The 15,082-nt window shown below is 43.0% G+C and overlaps 1 protein-coding gene across 2 annotated transcripts in view; it reads right to left on the reverse strand.

The window, feature by feature from the left end:
- Window positions 1–120: 120 nt before the first annotated feature.
- Window positions 121–15,082, reverse strand: part of xrcc4 (X-ray repair complementing 4) — a 28,015-nt gene continuing 13,053 nt past the window's right edge. For both annotated transcript variants that reach the window (XM_014128296.3, XM_045689901.2), the window contains 2 exons: window positions 12,789–12,933; window positions 121–2,555 (listed from right to left, as the gene is read on the reverse strand). In XM_014128296.3, the coding sequence (XP_013983771.1) occupies window positions 2,450–2,555; window positions 12,789–12,933 (251 nt within the window). In that variant the 3' untranslated portion in view covers window positions 121–2,449. The remainder of the gene's footprint in view (window positions 2,556–12,788; window positions 12,934–15,082) is intronic.

A 15,082-nucleotide genomic window follows, 5' to 3' on the forward strand; every position in this document is an offset into this window, starting at 1 on the left:
ATGAGATATAAGACATGTGTAGCTTTAACATACACTTTCTGTGCGTAGAATAGCCAGAACCGATCATTACCGAACCACAGTTAACATACTAAAGACCACAACAACGTTTGTTATACTTCATGTTGTTAACCTACATTTTATTACACTTTATTCGTGTTTCATACACATAAAGAAACAACACTTCTCTTCATCATACTAAAAACAGCACAAAGACTGAGCTTTACACAGTTAATGTTTGTCCATATTGAGTACAAAAATATCCCCTTGTTACAGTATTACAAATTATTATAAATGGTGCACTACAAAAATAACATGTCTAATTCCCTTCTCTCTATATAACAGTCTCCTTGACATCCTCTGTATAGTAGTGTCAGTGATAGAGAAGGATACCGGAGTGAGTGGTGGAGGACTAATAGCAAGATAGAGGCTAGAGCAGAGCGGGAAGTAATAGTGGTAGAGGAAGGGTGGCTGTGCAGAGGTGTAGAGCTAGGTATTCAGGCTTTTGTTCCAGCCTTGCTATAACCAGATGCGACATGTCAAGGTCCTGGTGGTCCTTAGGTTAGGTAGAGGAAGGGGTAGGACGCGAGCCAGGACCTTGACATGCTCAGTCAGGTTCTAGCAAGGCTGATTAGTAGAACCAGGTGTTGGCCACCCCTGTGTAGAGGGATAGAGAGACAGAAGCAACCCACTGGGAACACAGGTCGGGCACCTGCTCGTCAAACATCTCATTTTAAAATTATGGGCATTAATATGGATTAAGTCCCCCCTTTGCTGCTATAACAGCCTCTACTCTTCTGGGAAGGCTTTCCACTAGATGTTGGAACATTGCTGCGGGGACTTGCTTCCATTCAGCCACAAGAGCATTAGTGAGGTCAGGCACTGATGTTGGGCGATTAGGCCTATTGGACTCTAGGAGAATATCAGCGAGCTTTACACCACTCCAGCATACGCTTGGCATTGCACATGGTGAGCTTAGGCTTGTGTGTGGCTGCTCGGCCATGGAAACCCAGACGATTTTTATGCGCTACGCGGTTCAGCACTCGCCAGTGCTGTTCTGCAAGTTTGTGTGGCCTACCACTTCTCAGCTGAGCCGTTGTTGCTCCTAGACGTTTCCACTTCACAATAACAGCACATACAGTTGACCGGGGCAGCTCTAGCAGGGCCAAAATTTGACGAACTGACTTGTTGGAAAGGTGGCACTCTATGATTGAGCTCTTCAGTAAGGCCATTCTACTGCCAATGTTTGTCTATGGAGATTACATGGCGGTGTGCTCATTTTATACACCAGTCAGCAACGGGTGTGGCTGAAATAGCCAAATCCACAAATTTGAAGGGGTGTCCATATTCTTTTGTGTATATAGTGTATATTGAAATAAAATGTGAATCCAGTCCAACAATTCCTGCTTAAACAGCGACTCCTACTGGTATATGAGGGGTAATGCACTTCAGTGAGAATGAGTCTATCATCTAGATGCCTACCTCCATGTATCCTACTTAGCTTTGGAAACAAGCTTGTTTATGCTGAGCTATCATGTCAACACATTTAGACATCGATCAAATTTCATACTCATCTACTAAAAGAAATAATAAAAAATCTCTTGATTAAACGTACAATTGTAAGGCAACCTGCTGCAATAGGATTGTGAGCTTGCCAAAACATTTTTCAAATACATTTTCTGTGTGTTTGCTAAAAAAGAATGCTTTGTTGAGCAAACTATGCTTTCAACTACATACTCTTGAAGAGTTGTCTCCATCGTTTCCTTGGAGCTGGCGTGCTCGTGCCCTCCTGGCAAAGCTTTTCCAATTCAGCATCACATTGCAGTTCATCAACGCACCTATACGTACTGCGGACAAGTTTGACACCGGTGTGCAGATCAGTACTTTCTGACTAAAGTAACTTCTTCATAGGGTCGAAGAGTTCCCCCACCCATGAATTTAAAATGTCCGCTCAGTCATGTCCTCCTCGAGCCGGGCCTGGATGGTTACCTTACAATTGTACGCTGAATATATATATATTTATTTATTTATTTTACAGTGTATGTGAAAGTAAATTCTGACTCACGTTAGATTTATGTAGGCTACATTGACATCTGATTTGACCAAAGAACACCATTTCAGAGTGAAACTAGGTATACTATCCATAGTTGATTGGATCTTTGTAATTTTAAAATGAGTTACCATTACCAATAGGATACCAAATTCATGATATTAATAATACACTTTTACATTTGGATCTGTAAGGTGGAAGGAATAGGATGGAAGCTCCAACACAATACTGTTTATACCTATCCTGATCTTTCAGATTTCCAAACATCGAAGGGGTTAATTAGGGGAAGGGGTTCTAAGAGAGTTGGGACCAGCTGATAGAGTGACAGACGAAAGTAATGGAGGGAGAGAGAGATGAAAGCGGTGGGGGATGGAAAGAATTTGATTGAGGAGTGGTTAGAACTCAGATGTCCTCAAACAGGTCCTCAGCATCAGGAATGGCATCAGTAGAATGCTGGGGAGCCTGGTCCTTATTGGCTGCTGCTCTGGATGATGGCAGGGGGTCCCTCCTGCCAATAAAACACACAAAAATGTCAGTCTAATCTAAGCAGGAAAGCAATGACTGTTGCTGACTGTACTGATTACTAAATGTATTGCGTCGGGCATGTGCAGGGCTTTCTTTTCTAACCAATGGCTGTCTACCTGTATGGAAAACCATATTGAATGCATACCCGACATTCAAACCTAGGGCTGTCTGCACTTTTCGACACACAAGCGCACACACACCACACAGACAGAGGAGAGAAGAGCCCTATACTACGAATCAGGTTTGAGGAGTTAGCGAGGTAACTTTGGTCAAGTCTGAGTTCAACTCGGGATAACCGAGTTGCTCACTTTTTAGCCTCACTCACTGAAAGTGGCTCACTTTTTAGCCAGTTAGAACGAATTCTTCAGAACTTACCTTCTCCGGGGGGTCGCTAACTCCATTTATCCCGAATGAAGTGTCTGAGCTGCGGGTTGAGGACCAATGAAATCAGATACCCTCCTTCTCGCAAAGATATTTAATCAAATGTTTTTGTGTGTATCATTATTTTTAATGTCTATAACAATACACATTTAGTAATGACAGCACTTGCTTTCCAAACTGTATGTTTTTCGTGCGTATTTTGAAATTTGCGACAGGCAAATTGACAGCCGCAACCAACCATAGACGTACAGAGCATTCGGAAAGTATTCAGACCCATTAACTTTTTCCACATTGTTACATTACAACCTTACTCTAAAATGGATATAATAGTTTTTCCCCCCTCATCAATCTACACACAATACCCCATAATGACAAAGCAAAAACAGGTTTTTAGAATTTTTTCATTCTCAAACACTCCTCATATCAACCCTGGAAGTAGGGTTGCAAAGTGAGGGTATATTACTGTTAACTTTTTCAAAAGTTTACCAGTAAACTTTAAGCATTTTGGTAACTTTTAAGTAATTTTGTGGCCTTTTGGAGAATTTCAGATTATTACAGCTGTCTAATTATCTCTGGCCGTATCACACTTAAAATATATAAAATAATCATAGTAGACAATATTAAAATAAAAAATAGATTGGCAAAGCTGTAAAACATGATGCTAAATATAAACCAACTTAGTGAATAACATTGGTGTTTAATATGAGGTTTTCAACATGAAATATCCTTTATATATTTCTTTTTACACACTTTATTTTACTATGTCAATATGTTTTAATTGTATGTTTCAGTGTCAAACTGGTGGCAGCTGTGAAAATAATCTATAGTTGGAAGAGTTGCAGAGTTAAATAAAAATAATCCATTGTTGATTAGATACATTTATCAATAATTTGGCTGTTTTCTCTTGAACCATATGGTCTTTCTACTAGAAACTCGGACAATATGGACAGATAAAACATTTATACTGTATATTAATACGTTTTTCTAAAGTTAAGTATAAATTACCATAGTTACCATAGATTGCCTGTTACTACCAAAAGTTCCAGTAACTTTGGTAAATTATCAGTAGTTTTGCAACACACACAGGGAGATATTGATTCCATTATAGAGCGCATGCAGTCAGGCGCACACCTCACCACACCCGCACACAAAACCCCTTACCATTCTTATCCCGAATGTTCAAACACCTGTAAACCATTTACACACTCCGAGCTCTCTCCTTTGTGGAAACAGTTTGTCAGTAGTTGGGAGCAGGTTTGCAGTGCTGTGTGTGCGCTCGCGCATCTTTGAGCTGAGTCACTTCACTGTAACACACTACAGTAACTGCTAATGAGTAAACAGGTTTGATACACACCACTTTAACAGAGCTATTAGTCATATGCCGAACTGACAGCAGACACTTGTAACACATTAAAGGGATACATCTACTTCCCCAGATTCAGATGAACTTGTGCGTACCATTTTTATGTCTCTGTGTCCAGTATGAAGTTAGAGGTAGTTTCACGAGCCAATGCTAACTAGCGTTAGCGCAATGACTGGAAGTCTATGGGAATCCGCTACCACGCTGGATGTCTATGGGAATCTGCTAGCAGATAAGCATAGACTTCCAGTCATTGCACTAACGCTAGTTAGCAATTTGCCCTAGCGCTAGTTAGAAACCTCCTTCAAAACTGCACACGCAGACATAAAAAAATGGTATCTACGAGTTCATCTGACTCTGGCTAAGTAGAAAAAGGGCCTCTAACACAATTAACTCATGTCCTTCCACCCTCCAGCTGTCCACTCATTAAACACAGCCGCAATATTAATGAGGGCTAACAATGCAGACAGAACTGGCACTGTCATAATTGTGGTGTGTGTGTGTGTGTGTGTGTGTGTAGATGAAATCAGCCGTCTTGATTTCTTCCCTACAGAAAGTGCAGAAGGATGGAGCGAAATATAACCATGGCTACAGTGTAGTCGGCGCTTCACTACGCTGACGGAAAACTGAAGTCCCAAATTCTCCGGTAAAACAGAGGGAGAGAGAAAGTTGAGAAATGGAGAGGGAGAGAAAGAATAAAGTAGGTGGCTGGTGAGTTCTCTTTCCTAGAGGTGTATTCACTTTGAGGAGCTCCATTTGACCTTACCCAATTGCTCCTAGTAAATAATCTCATTAACAAAGGCTCACCTCTGACTTTTAGCCTCTGACTGACAGGCCACCTGTGTGTGTGTGTGTGTGTATGCAGAGAGAAAAGCCATCCAACTTGTTTTCAATCATTATCACCAATATGAGAAAACAGTTACACCCATGGAAACACACACACACACACACACACACACACACACACACACACACACACACACACACACACACACACACACACACACACACACGGTCCTGTGACATAGCAGTAACCTTACCCCCATCCCCAAGGTTAATGTTTCTCTATGAAACAGAAGGTAGAGCTGACTGATGTAAACACAGATTCCTGTCTCTGAACCTCAGATGGAGAAGGTTAGTGTGTGTGTGCGTCAGTCTTTAATAGTTTGTGCCAAGTATTGTTTACAAACCCACGCAAACCAGCACCATGCAGCCACACACACCCACACACACACACACACACCACACACACACACACACACACACACACACACACACACACACACACACACACACACACACACACACACACACACACCGCTGTGTCAATACCTTGTCTTGTAGTGATTATCGGTGCTGATGGTTTACAGGGCTTGTACGCGTTTGTGTGTGTGTGTATGTGTGTGTTTGGGAACTGCAGTATAATCTAGACCAGAGAGGGTTAGTTTGTCATGGGAAAAATCAGCCGATGCACAGCAGAACAGTAAACGGACAGATCCACATTCTCTACAACTCAAGTCCCACTGAGTATAACATCTTTTACACCAAGAAATGACACAACTGGGAATACAGATATGCATCTGTTGGCCACAGATACCTTAAAAAAAGGTTGGGGCGTGGATAAGAAAACCAGTCAGTATGTGGTGGACACCATTTGACTCATGCAGCGCGACACATCTCCTTCCCATAGAGTTGATCAGGCTGTTGACTGTGGCCTGTGGAATGTTGTCCCTCTCCTCTTAAAATAGCTGTGCGAAGTTGCTGGATATTGGTGAGAACTGGAAAACACTGTCGTACACGTCGATCCAGAGCACCCCAAACATGCTCAATAGGTGACATGTCTGGTGAGTACGCAGGCCATGGAAGAACTGGGACATTTTCAGCTTCCAGGAATTGTGTACAGATTCTTGCGACGTGGGGCCGTGCATTACCATGCTGAAACATGAGGTGATGACGGCGGCTGAATGGCACGGCAATGGACCTCAGGATCTCGTCACGGTATCTCTGTGCATTCCAATTGCCATCGATAAAACGCAATTGTGTTTCGTTGTCCGTAGCTTATTCCTGCCCATACCATAACGCCACCGACACCATGGTGCACTTTTTCCACAATGTTGACCTCAGCAAACTGCTCACCCACACTCGTCTCAGACCATCCCGCAGGTGAAGAAGCTGAATGTGGTGGTCCTGGGCTGGCATGGTTACACGTGGTCTGCGGTTGCGAGGCCGGTTGGACATACTGACAAATTCTCTAAAACGACGCTGTCCGTAGCTTATTAACATTCAATTCTCTGGCAACAGCTCTGGTGGACATTCCAGCAGTCAGCATGCCAATTGCATGATCCCTCAAAACTTGAGACATCTGTGGCATTGTGTTGTGGGACAAAACTGCACATTTTAGAGTGGCCTTTTATTGTCCCCAGCACAAGGTGCGCCTGTGTAATAATTATAATGTTAAATTAGATTCTTGATATGCAACACCTGTCAGGTGGATGGGTTATCTTGGCAAAGGAGAAATGCTCACTAACAGGGATATAAACCAATTTGTGCAAAACATTTGAGAGAAATACACTTTTTGTGCGTATGGAACATTTCTGTGATCTATTTTTGCTCATATTGCATTTATATTTTTGCCCAGTATAAGACTTTCTCAAATCAGAGCCCCTACTGGACTGTCAGTCTGTGCCTGATCTCCTTAGCTTTACCCAGAATCTTCTCTTAATTTCCAATGTCTTCACAATACTTCATTAAAATCAACAGACATATGATCTGATATTGAGACCACCCTGTGCTTTCATATCAACATCCAACAAGAACGCTGAGAAATAAACAACAGCTTTCAGAACAAAGAGCAGCAGTTAAAACATGGCTTCAGGTCTTATTGTGTCAAGAGTTAGTTCTCCTGCAGCTGACGTTTAGTACAGTACTAATCTTCCCATGACCAGCTGGAACGCCTAAAGCTAGCTGGTGTGATTCTTGATTGACATTGTACTGCATAGTAGAGAAGAGTTTGCAAGTAAGCATTTCACTTTACCGAGCGCACGTGACCAATGCACTGATTTGATTTGTGTGTGTGTGTGCCACCTGAAGCTACCTGTTGTGTGTGTGTGTGTGTGTGTGTGTGTGTGTGTGTGTGTGTGTGTGTGTGTGTGTGTGTGTGTGTGTGTGTGTGTGTGTGTGTGTGTGTGTGTGTGTGTGCACGTTTTAGTCTAAAACACAATTAGCAGTACCATAAAGCCAGAGAGCCTGCAGGAGAGCAGTGGCATTTTAACACTAATAAAGTGAGCTGCAGTGTAGATGTGATAGGGCCGGAGGGTGGCCAGCTGTGGTGTTTTCCACAGGTTGTCCTCAAGCACACTGCAGGAGTGGAAAGTGTGAGGTCAGCTGGTTGGGTAAGTTCAGGAACGGCCGAGTGGGCAGCTACAACATGGAGAGACTATGGGCCAACAAATATACCGTTTCGTTCTGTTGAATCTCCTCTCTTTTGCCTCTCTTGTCCTCTCCGGTTCGTTCCATAACATTTCAGCAAGCCATGACACCCATGTGTTTTTCCCCCTGTTCACAGACATTTGTAATTTAAGCTGTTGGGTTTATATCCCATCCTGCATCCTGATATTACCAGGTTGACCACTAGATGGTGCTGTTCCTGCTATTTGGTGATCATTGTTAATGGGATAGTTCACCCAAATTACAAAAGTAAATACTGGTTTTCTTACCCTGTAAGCAGGCTATGGACAAGGTATGACAGCAACCCATGCTTTGGTTTTGTTTAGCTGGCCACTGTTTCAAATGTAAACGTTTTGACAATTTCTTTGGATTCCTCATGTCTAACTCAATAGCTAGGTTTTCATCCAATTGGCTACAGATTTTCATGTGAATATTCTCAAATCTGCATAAAAACGTGAATCTTCCCACCAGAGATGTGTTACCCATCACATTTACTTGTTGCAGTTAAAAAGGCTGTGAGTGATGACAGTGTACATAAAATACTTTGTACGGTTAAACTCTCATGTACCAAATAAAAAAAATACAAGTTAAATGGGTTTCCGTCGCATTTTTTTAAACTCTACTGATGGTTTTCTCACAAAAATATATAGCGTGTGCAAACTCTGGCATTGGCATGTGCTCTGTTGCTTAGAGCACACATATAGCATACATGATGAGATTATTGTTATGGACAAAAGAGTGAGATTATACAAAGAAACTTTACTCACATAAGAAGGTTGGACGGAAACCCTGGTTACTATTAGAAAAAAGTATGGTACAAAACAAACATCAGGTACTATAACCCTAACCCTATAAATAAAAAATGGCTCATTTCAGTGCAATCAATTAGCATAATTGCTCAGAGATCAAATTACACTACCGTTCAAAAGTTTGGGCTCATTTCGAAATGTCCTTGTTTTTGAAAGAAAAGGACATTTTTTGTCCATTAAAATAACATCAAATTGATCAGAAATAAAGTGTAGACATTGTTAACCTGTTATGGCTAGGGGGCAGTATTTTCACAGCCGGATAAAAAACGTACCCGATTTAATCTGATTATTACTCCTGCCCAGAAACTAGAATATGCATATAATTATTAGCTTTGGATAGAAAACACTCCAAAGTTTCTAAAACTGTTTGAATGGTGTCTGTGAGTATAACAGAACTCATTTGGCAGGCCAAAACCTGAGAAGATTCCATGCAGGAAGTGCCCTGTCTGACAATTTCTTGCCCTTCTTGATTATCTCTATCCAATACAGGGGATCTCTGCTGTTACGTGACACTTCCTACGGCTCCCATGGGCTCTCAGAAGGCGGCAAAAAGCTGAATCGTGGCTTTGCAGGCTCTGGCTGAAAAAAAGTAGCGCGTTTGGGTAGTGGCTGGTCACAGTACTGTGAGACTCAGGCTCGTGCCCGAGTCGACCCCATGCTTTATTTTCTTTCGTCTTTTTACCTAAACGCAGATTCCCGGTCGGAATATTATCGCTTTTTTACGAGAAAAATGGCATAAAAATTGATTTTAAACAGCGGTTGACATGCTTCGAAGTACGGTAATGATTTAGAAATCTTTTGTCACGAAATGCGCCATGCTCGTGACCCTTATTTACACTTCGGATAGTGTCTTGAACGCATGAACAAAACGCCGCTATTTGGATATAACAATGGATTATTTTGAACCAAACCAACATTTGTTATTGAAGTAGCAGTCCTGGGAGTGCATTCTGACGAAGAACACCAAAGGTAATCAAACTTTTCTAATAGTAAATCGGAGTTTGGTCAGGGCTAAACTTGGTGGGTGTCTAAATAGCTAGCCGTGATGGCTGGGCTATCTACTCAGAATATTGCAAAATGTACTTTCACCGAAAAGCTATTTTAAAATCGGACACCTCGATTGCACAAAGGAGTTCTGTATGTATAATTCTTAAAATAATTGTTATGTTTTTTTGTGAACGTTTATCGTGAGTAATTTAGTAAATTCACCGGAGGTTTGCGGGCAGCTTCAATAAATAGTACCCGCAAAACACCAGTCTCAACGTCAACAGTGAAGAGGCGACTCTGGGATGCTGGCCTTCTAGGCAGAGTCGCAAAGAAAAAGCCATATCTCAGACTGGCCAATAAAAAGAAAAAGATTAAGATGGGCAAAACAACACAGACACTGGACAGAGGAACTCTGCCTAGAAGGCCAGCATCCCGGAGTCACCTCTTCGCTGTTGACGTTGAGATTGGTGTTTTTTGCAGGTACTATTTAATGAAGTTGCCCGTTGAGGACTTGTGAGGCATCTGTTTCTCAAACTAGACACTAATGTACTTGTCCTCTTGCTCAGTTGTGCACCGGGGCCTCCCACTCTTTCTATTCTGGTTAGAGCCAGTTTGCGCTGTTCTGTGAAGGGAGTAGTACACAGCGTTGTACGAAATCTTTCGTTTCTTGGGAATTTCTCGCATGGAATAGCCTTCATTTCTCAGAACAAGAATAGACTGACAAGTTCCAGAAGAAAGTTCTTTGTTTCTGCCCATTTTGAGCCTTAATCAAAACCACAAATGCTGATGCTCCAGATACTCAACTAGTCTAAAGGCCAGTTTTATTGCTTCTTTAATCAGAACAACAGTTTTCAGCTGTGCTAACATAATTGCAAAAGGGTTTTCTAATGATCAATTAGCCTTTTAAAATGATAAACTTGGATTAGCTAACACAACGTGCCATTGGAACACAGGAGTGATGGTTGCTGATAATGGGCCTCTGTACGCCTATGTAGATATTCCATTTAAAAAAATCTGCCGTTTCCAGCTACAACATTAACAATGTCTACACTGTATTTCGGATCAATTTGATGAGCTTTTCTTTCAAAAAGAAGGACATTTCTTAGTGACCCCAAACTTTTGAACGCTAGTGTATATTTCAACCAAATAATGTTGCGGGAATGCTGATCTTATCTGTTTCTAACAGAAATGATTTCAGAACAGTCAGATGGTGGATGTCGAAATCCTCTTCTGCTTTTTGAGGTGGAACAACCCGTTTCCTCTCTTTTCCTCTCCTCACTCCTTTCCTCACTTCGGGACTAGGAGGTAGTGTTATTATGTCTTTATCGCCTGTCACTGCATGGCAGCAACAAGCAGATCCATGACACCATGAAGCAATATCACACAGCTAAGTGTGTGGTGACAGAATGATGAGTAGGGGATCCTTGTCCCCTTCTCCTGCTCTCCTGTCTCCTGCTTTCCTCTCCTGCCTCCTGTTTTCCTCTCATTTCCTTTCCTGTCTCCTCCTCACATCTCCTCCTTTCCTCCCCCCTTGAAACCAACAGTGATGTGTTAATAGCCGACAGACAACCAGTAGCATTGTGTATTCATCTAACGTTGCATCATCCACCATGTTTGTTTAACTATGCCAAGCTACTGTCTGTAGATTGAATGGTCTTTTTATTCATCGTTTTTTTCCTTCCTAAGGTACTTCTTGTGCTTTTAAAAGCTCTCTTCCAACTCTCTCTGGTGGGTCCATGAGTGACTTAACTCCAGTCAGTCAGCCAACAGTTTGAGCCTGCAGGAGAGCAGTGGCATTTTAACACCAAAAGTGAGCTGCAGCGTATATGTGATAGAGCCGTAGGGTGGCCAGCCGTGGTACGGGGTTGTCCACTAGCACACTGCAGGGGTGGGAAATGTGAGGCCAGCTGATGGGGTAAGTTCAGGGACGTCCGAGCAGCCTCAACTAGAACATGGAGAGCCTATGGGTCAACAAATACACTGTTCTTTTTAATCTCCTCTCCTCTTGTTTCCTCTTTTTCTTCTCCTCTCTTCAGGACTAGGAGGTAGTGGCATTATGTCCTCATCGTCTGTCACCGCATGGCAGCCACAAGCAGATCCATGACACCGGGAACGATGTCACACAGTTAAGTGTGTGGTGACAGAATGATGAATAGATCCTTACGAACTAACCTCATGATCCTCTCTTTGTCCCCATCTCCTCCTCTCCACTCATGTCGTCTCCTCTCCTTCTTCCCGCTGACCAACAGTGATGAGTTAATAGCGAAAGACAACCAGTAGCATTGTGGATTCATCTAATGTTGCATTATACACCATGTTTAACTACGCTAAGCTACAGTCTGTATTATATTGTATTTTATTTATAGGGATTATTTAAGGGAATTTAAAAGCCCAGGTATTCCAACCCTCTCTGGCCGGTCCGCTGTTGGCCTGGTGATGAAATGTTTTTCCTTCCTGTCATGTGTGACTCCTGGACAAGAGCAGGTTTATACACGCAGTCGCACATACACGCAAGTGCGCACGCAAGCACACATACACACGCATGCACTGAGAGATGGGTGCCATGCGTTAACAGACATGTTGTCACTATTGTGAGGTGGCCAGAGTGGACCCAGTTTACAACAGCTGCCATGTAAATCACACAATCACATTCGGAATTTGGCTAAAACAGTTTGGTTTTCAAAGCTACGGTAGTTCCCTATGTTGTGATCCAGTCTTGTTTGAGAGCTCGCCTGCTGCTAGGTGTGTAAAGCTACATAACATGCAGTTATTTTCCCATTCATGAACACAGACAGAGACAGAATATAAGTGGAAAAGCAAGTGCCTTTTACATATCTATGACAAAGTCTCAGATGCCGAGAGAGTGGCTGGGGTGAGAGAGAGAGACCGAGGAAGAAAGAGAGAGAAAAGTAGGGAGAGGGAGGTGGGGAGGAAGAGAGAGTGAAAGGGAGACAGGGAGAGAGAGGGAGAAAGAGAGAGCAAGAAACAGAGAGAGGTGGGGGGGCAGAACAAAGTGACATTCCCATTTCAGAGAAGAAAAATACAGAGAAAGACCAAAGCCCAGCGGGGGGGGGTGTTTGGCAGACAGAAACCAGCACTTGGGATTCAGAACAGATCTACCACACAGATCTACCCAGGAGACCATGTTGGGAAACTCATCGTCACGTCATAGCCCTATGTGTTTCTCAGCCACCCTTGCTACTATTTGTGTGTGTGTGTGTTGTATCCGTACCTCGGTTTCTGCGCTGGCTCCAAGGTCGGTCTCTTAGCAACGGTGTCAGGAGGTTGCAGGTGGCGGAAGCGCCGTTTACGGGAGGGCGCCACGTCTGTGATGTCATTCAGACTGTTGTCCAATGGGCTGCGGCTACGCGACGTCCCTGAGGAGAGAACACACACACACACGCACACACACACGTCAAAATACAATGCCTTCAGAAAGTAAACAGCACAAAGCAACACTGGAATGGCTTCAGAACAATAATGTGACAGTCCAGACTTGAATCCCATTGAAAATCTGTGGAAAGACTTGAAGATTGCTGTTCACCGCCGCTCCCCATCTAAATTAACAGAGCTTGAGAAAATCTGCAAGGAACAATGGGAGAAAAATCACAAAATCCAGATGTGCAAAGCTGATACAGATGTCTCAAAATGTGAATACTTACATAAATGAGGTATTTCTGTATTTCCTTTTCAATACATTTGCAAACATTTCTAAAATCATGTTTTCACTTTGTCATTATGGGGTATTGTGTGAAAATATATATTTAAATCCATTTTGAATTTAGGCTGTAACACAACAAAATGTGGAATAAGTCAAGGGGTATGAATACTTTCTGAACGCACAGTATATAAATGTAACCTTTGAGCTACTGAGTCACACAGAGTCAATACGGAGTCCAATTGTAAGACTGGGTCGTAAACTGAAATGACTTCCAGACGTCTACAACAGAATGTTTGACTCTACTATGTAAGATGTTTAAAAAAACCCTACTACATTGCTCGCTACATGTTTCTCAACTTCTTAAACACACAGTGAACACAAGCAGAGTTTGGTTCTGCAGCCACCAACATCTGGTCTGTTCAGGAAGGGAGTTTGTGTGCTTCTCCCTCCCTCCCTTCCACAGGTGACCCCTTCCTTCCACAGATCAGCACGTTTGACTGAGGAGAGAATAGGGAAACGTGCCCAAAGTAGACAAGTGGAGAGAGGAGGAGAGGGGGAAATAGACACATGGATGGGGGGGGGGGGGGGTAGGAGAAGAAGAAATCCATCAGCATCACTAGCATCAAAACGGCTGCTTGCTTATTAGTCCATTTAGCCAAGTACAGGGGAGGTCATATTCCTGCTTTAGAATGATTACTCATAGACTAATAGAGTTCTTTTCAGTGTTCAACAGTAACATGAGTCTCTGGTCACTCAGGCTGGCAGTCTGTAAAAACACTGTGTTAAACTGAATAGCCTCATTCATCACATTCGGCAGGCAGGCAACATACAATAAAAAGCTAACAACTGGAGTGGGTGAGACATTGGGTAAATGGGAGGTCAATCCATGGTGCCTGTAGCCATAATGTGACACCTGGGTCATTATAAACCAGAGTCACACACAGTTAACGACCCACAGCTACACACAAACACACACACACACACACACACACACACACACCACACACACACACACACACACACACACACACACACACACACACACGACATATAGGCTACAAGCCATACAGCTTGGTATGGGGCTAGCCAAGACAAAACCAGACTAGAAGAAAAATAATAAACTTGTCAAGTGTGTTATAACACACACACAGTTTATCTCAATCTCATTACTGAAAACATAACCACTTTGCCCCTTCCCCATTTTCTCTGCCCTTCCTGGCAACACACTAATAAATGGACTCATTGTCATGGCAACCAAAGCAACACAGGAACCTGTGTCTGTTTCCCCATCAGTTATCAAATACAGCTGTTAGAGGGACACAACCAGTACCTACCTACCAAATACCCCTGCTATAATCCTAATCCACCATCTCAATCACATCGCACAGCTGGGAGAGACAAAGAGACTTCTCGGGATCTTACCCACCTCCCATATAAGTAAAGTAAATAAAACTTGGTCTGAGCCAGAATGGCCCATTTATACCAACCATTCAGCCCAACAATAACCCTTATTTACCACAACACACAGCTGGGAGAAACAGGGGGGCTTGGGGCCCTATACCCACCACCCCAAAGGGCCCCCTTCCCACTATACCAACCCAGTCTACTCTAGAAGTGGTGCCTGACCCCGGTAGGTGCTCCAGCAGTAGAAGTAGAGGTGTGGTTAGCGGTGTTCCAGACGGCAGGTCAGAGAGGCCCGCTACACTTCTCACTCACAGAGGGTTACGCAATCATCACTCACTGATGTCATTGCTGGTGCCTGGCTGGGCAAGAATAACACCAGTCATATAGACAGAATCGAACAGATTCCGTACACACACAGGCACGAGTGCAAACTCACCACACAGCTATACCATGACTGCCCG

Source organism: Salmo salar, chromosome 11, assembly GCF_965601325.2.
Source record: "Salmo salar chromosome 11, fSalSal1, whole genome shotgun sequence".
NCBI lineage: Eukaryota > Metazoa > Chordata > Actinopteri > Salmoniformes > Salmonidae > Salmo > Salmo salar.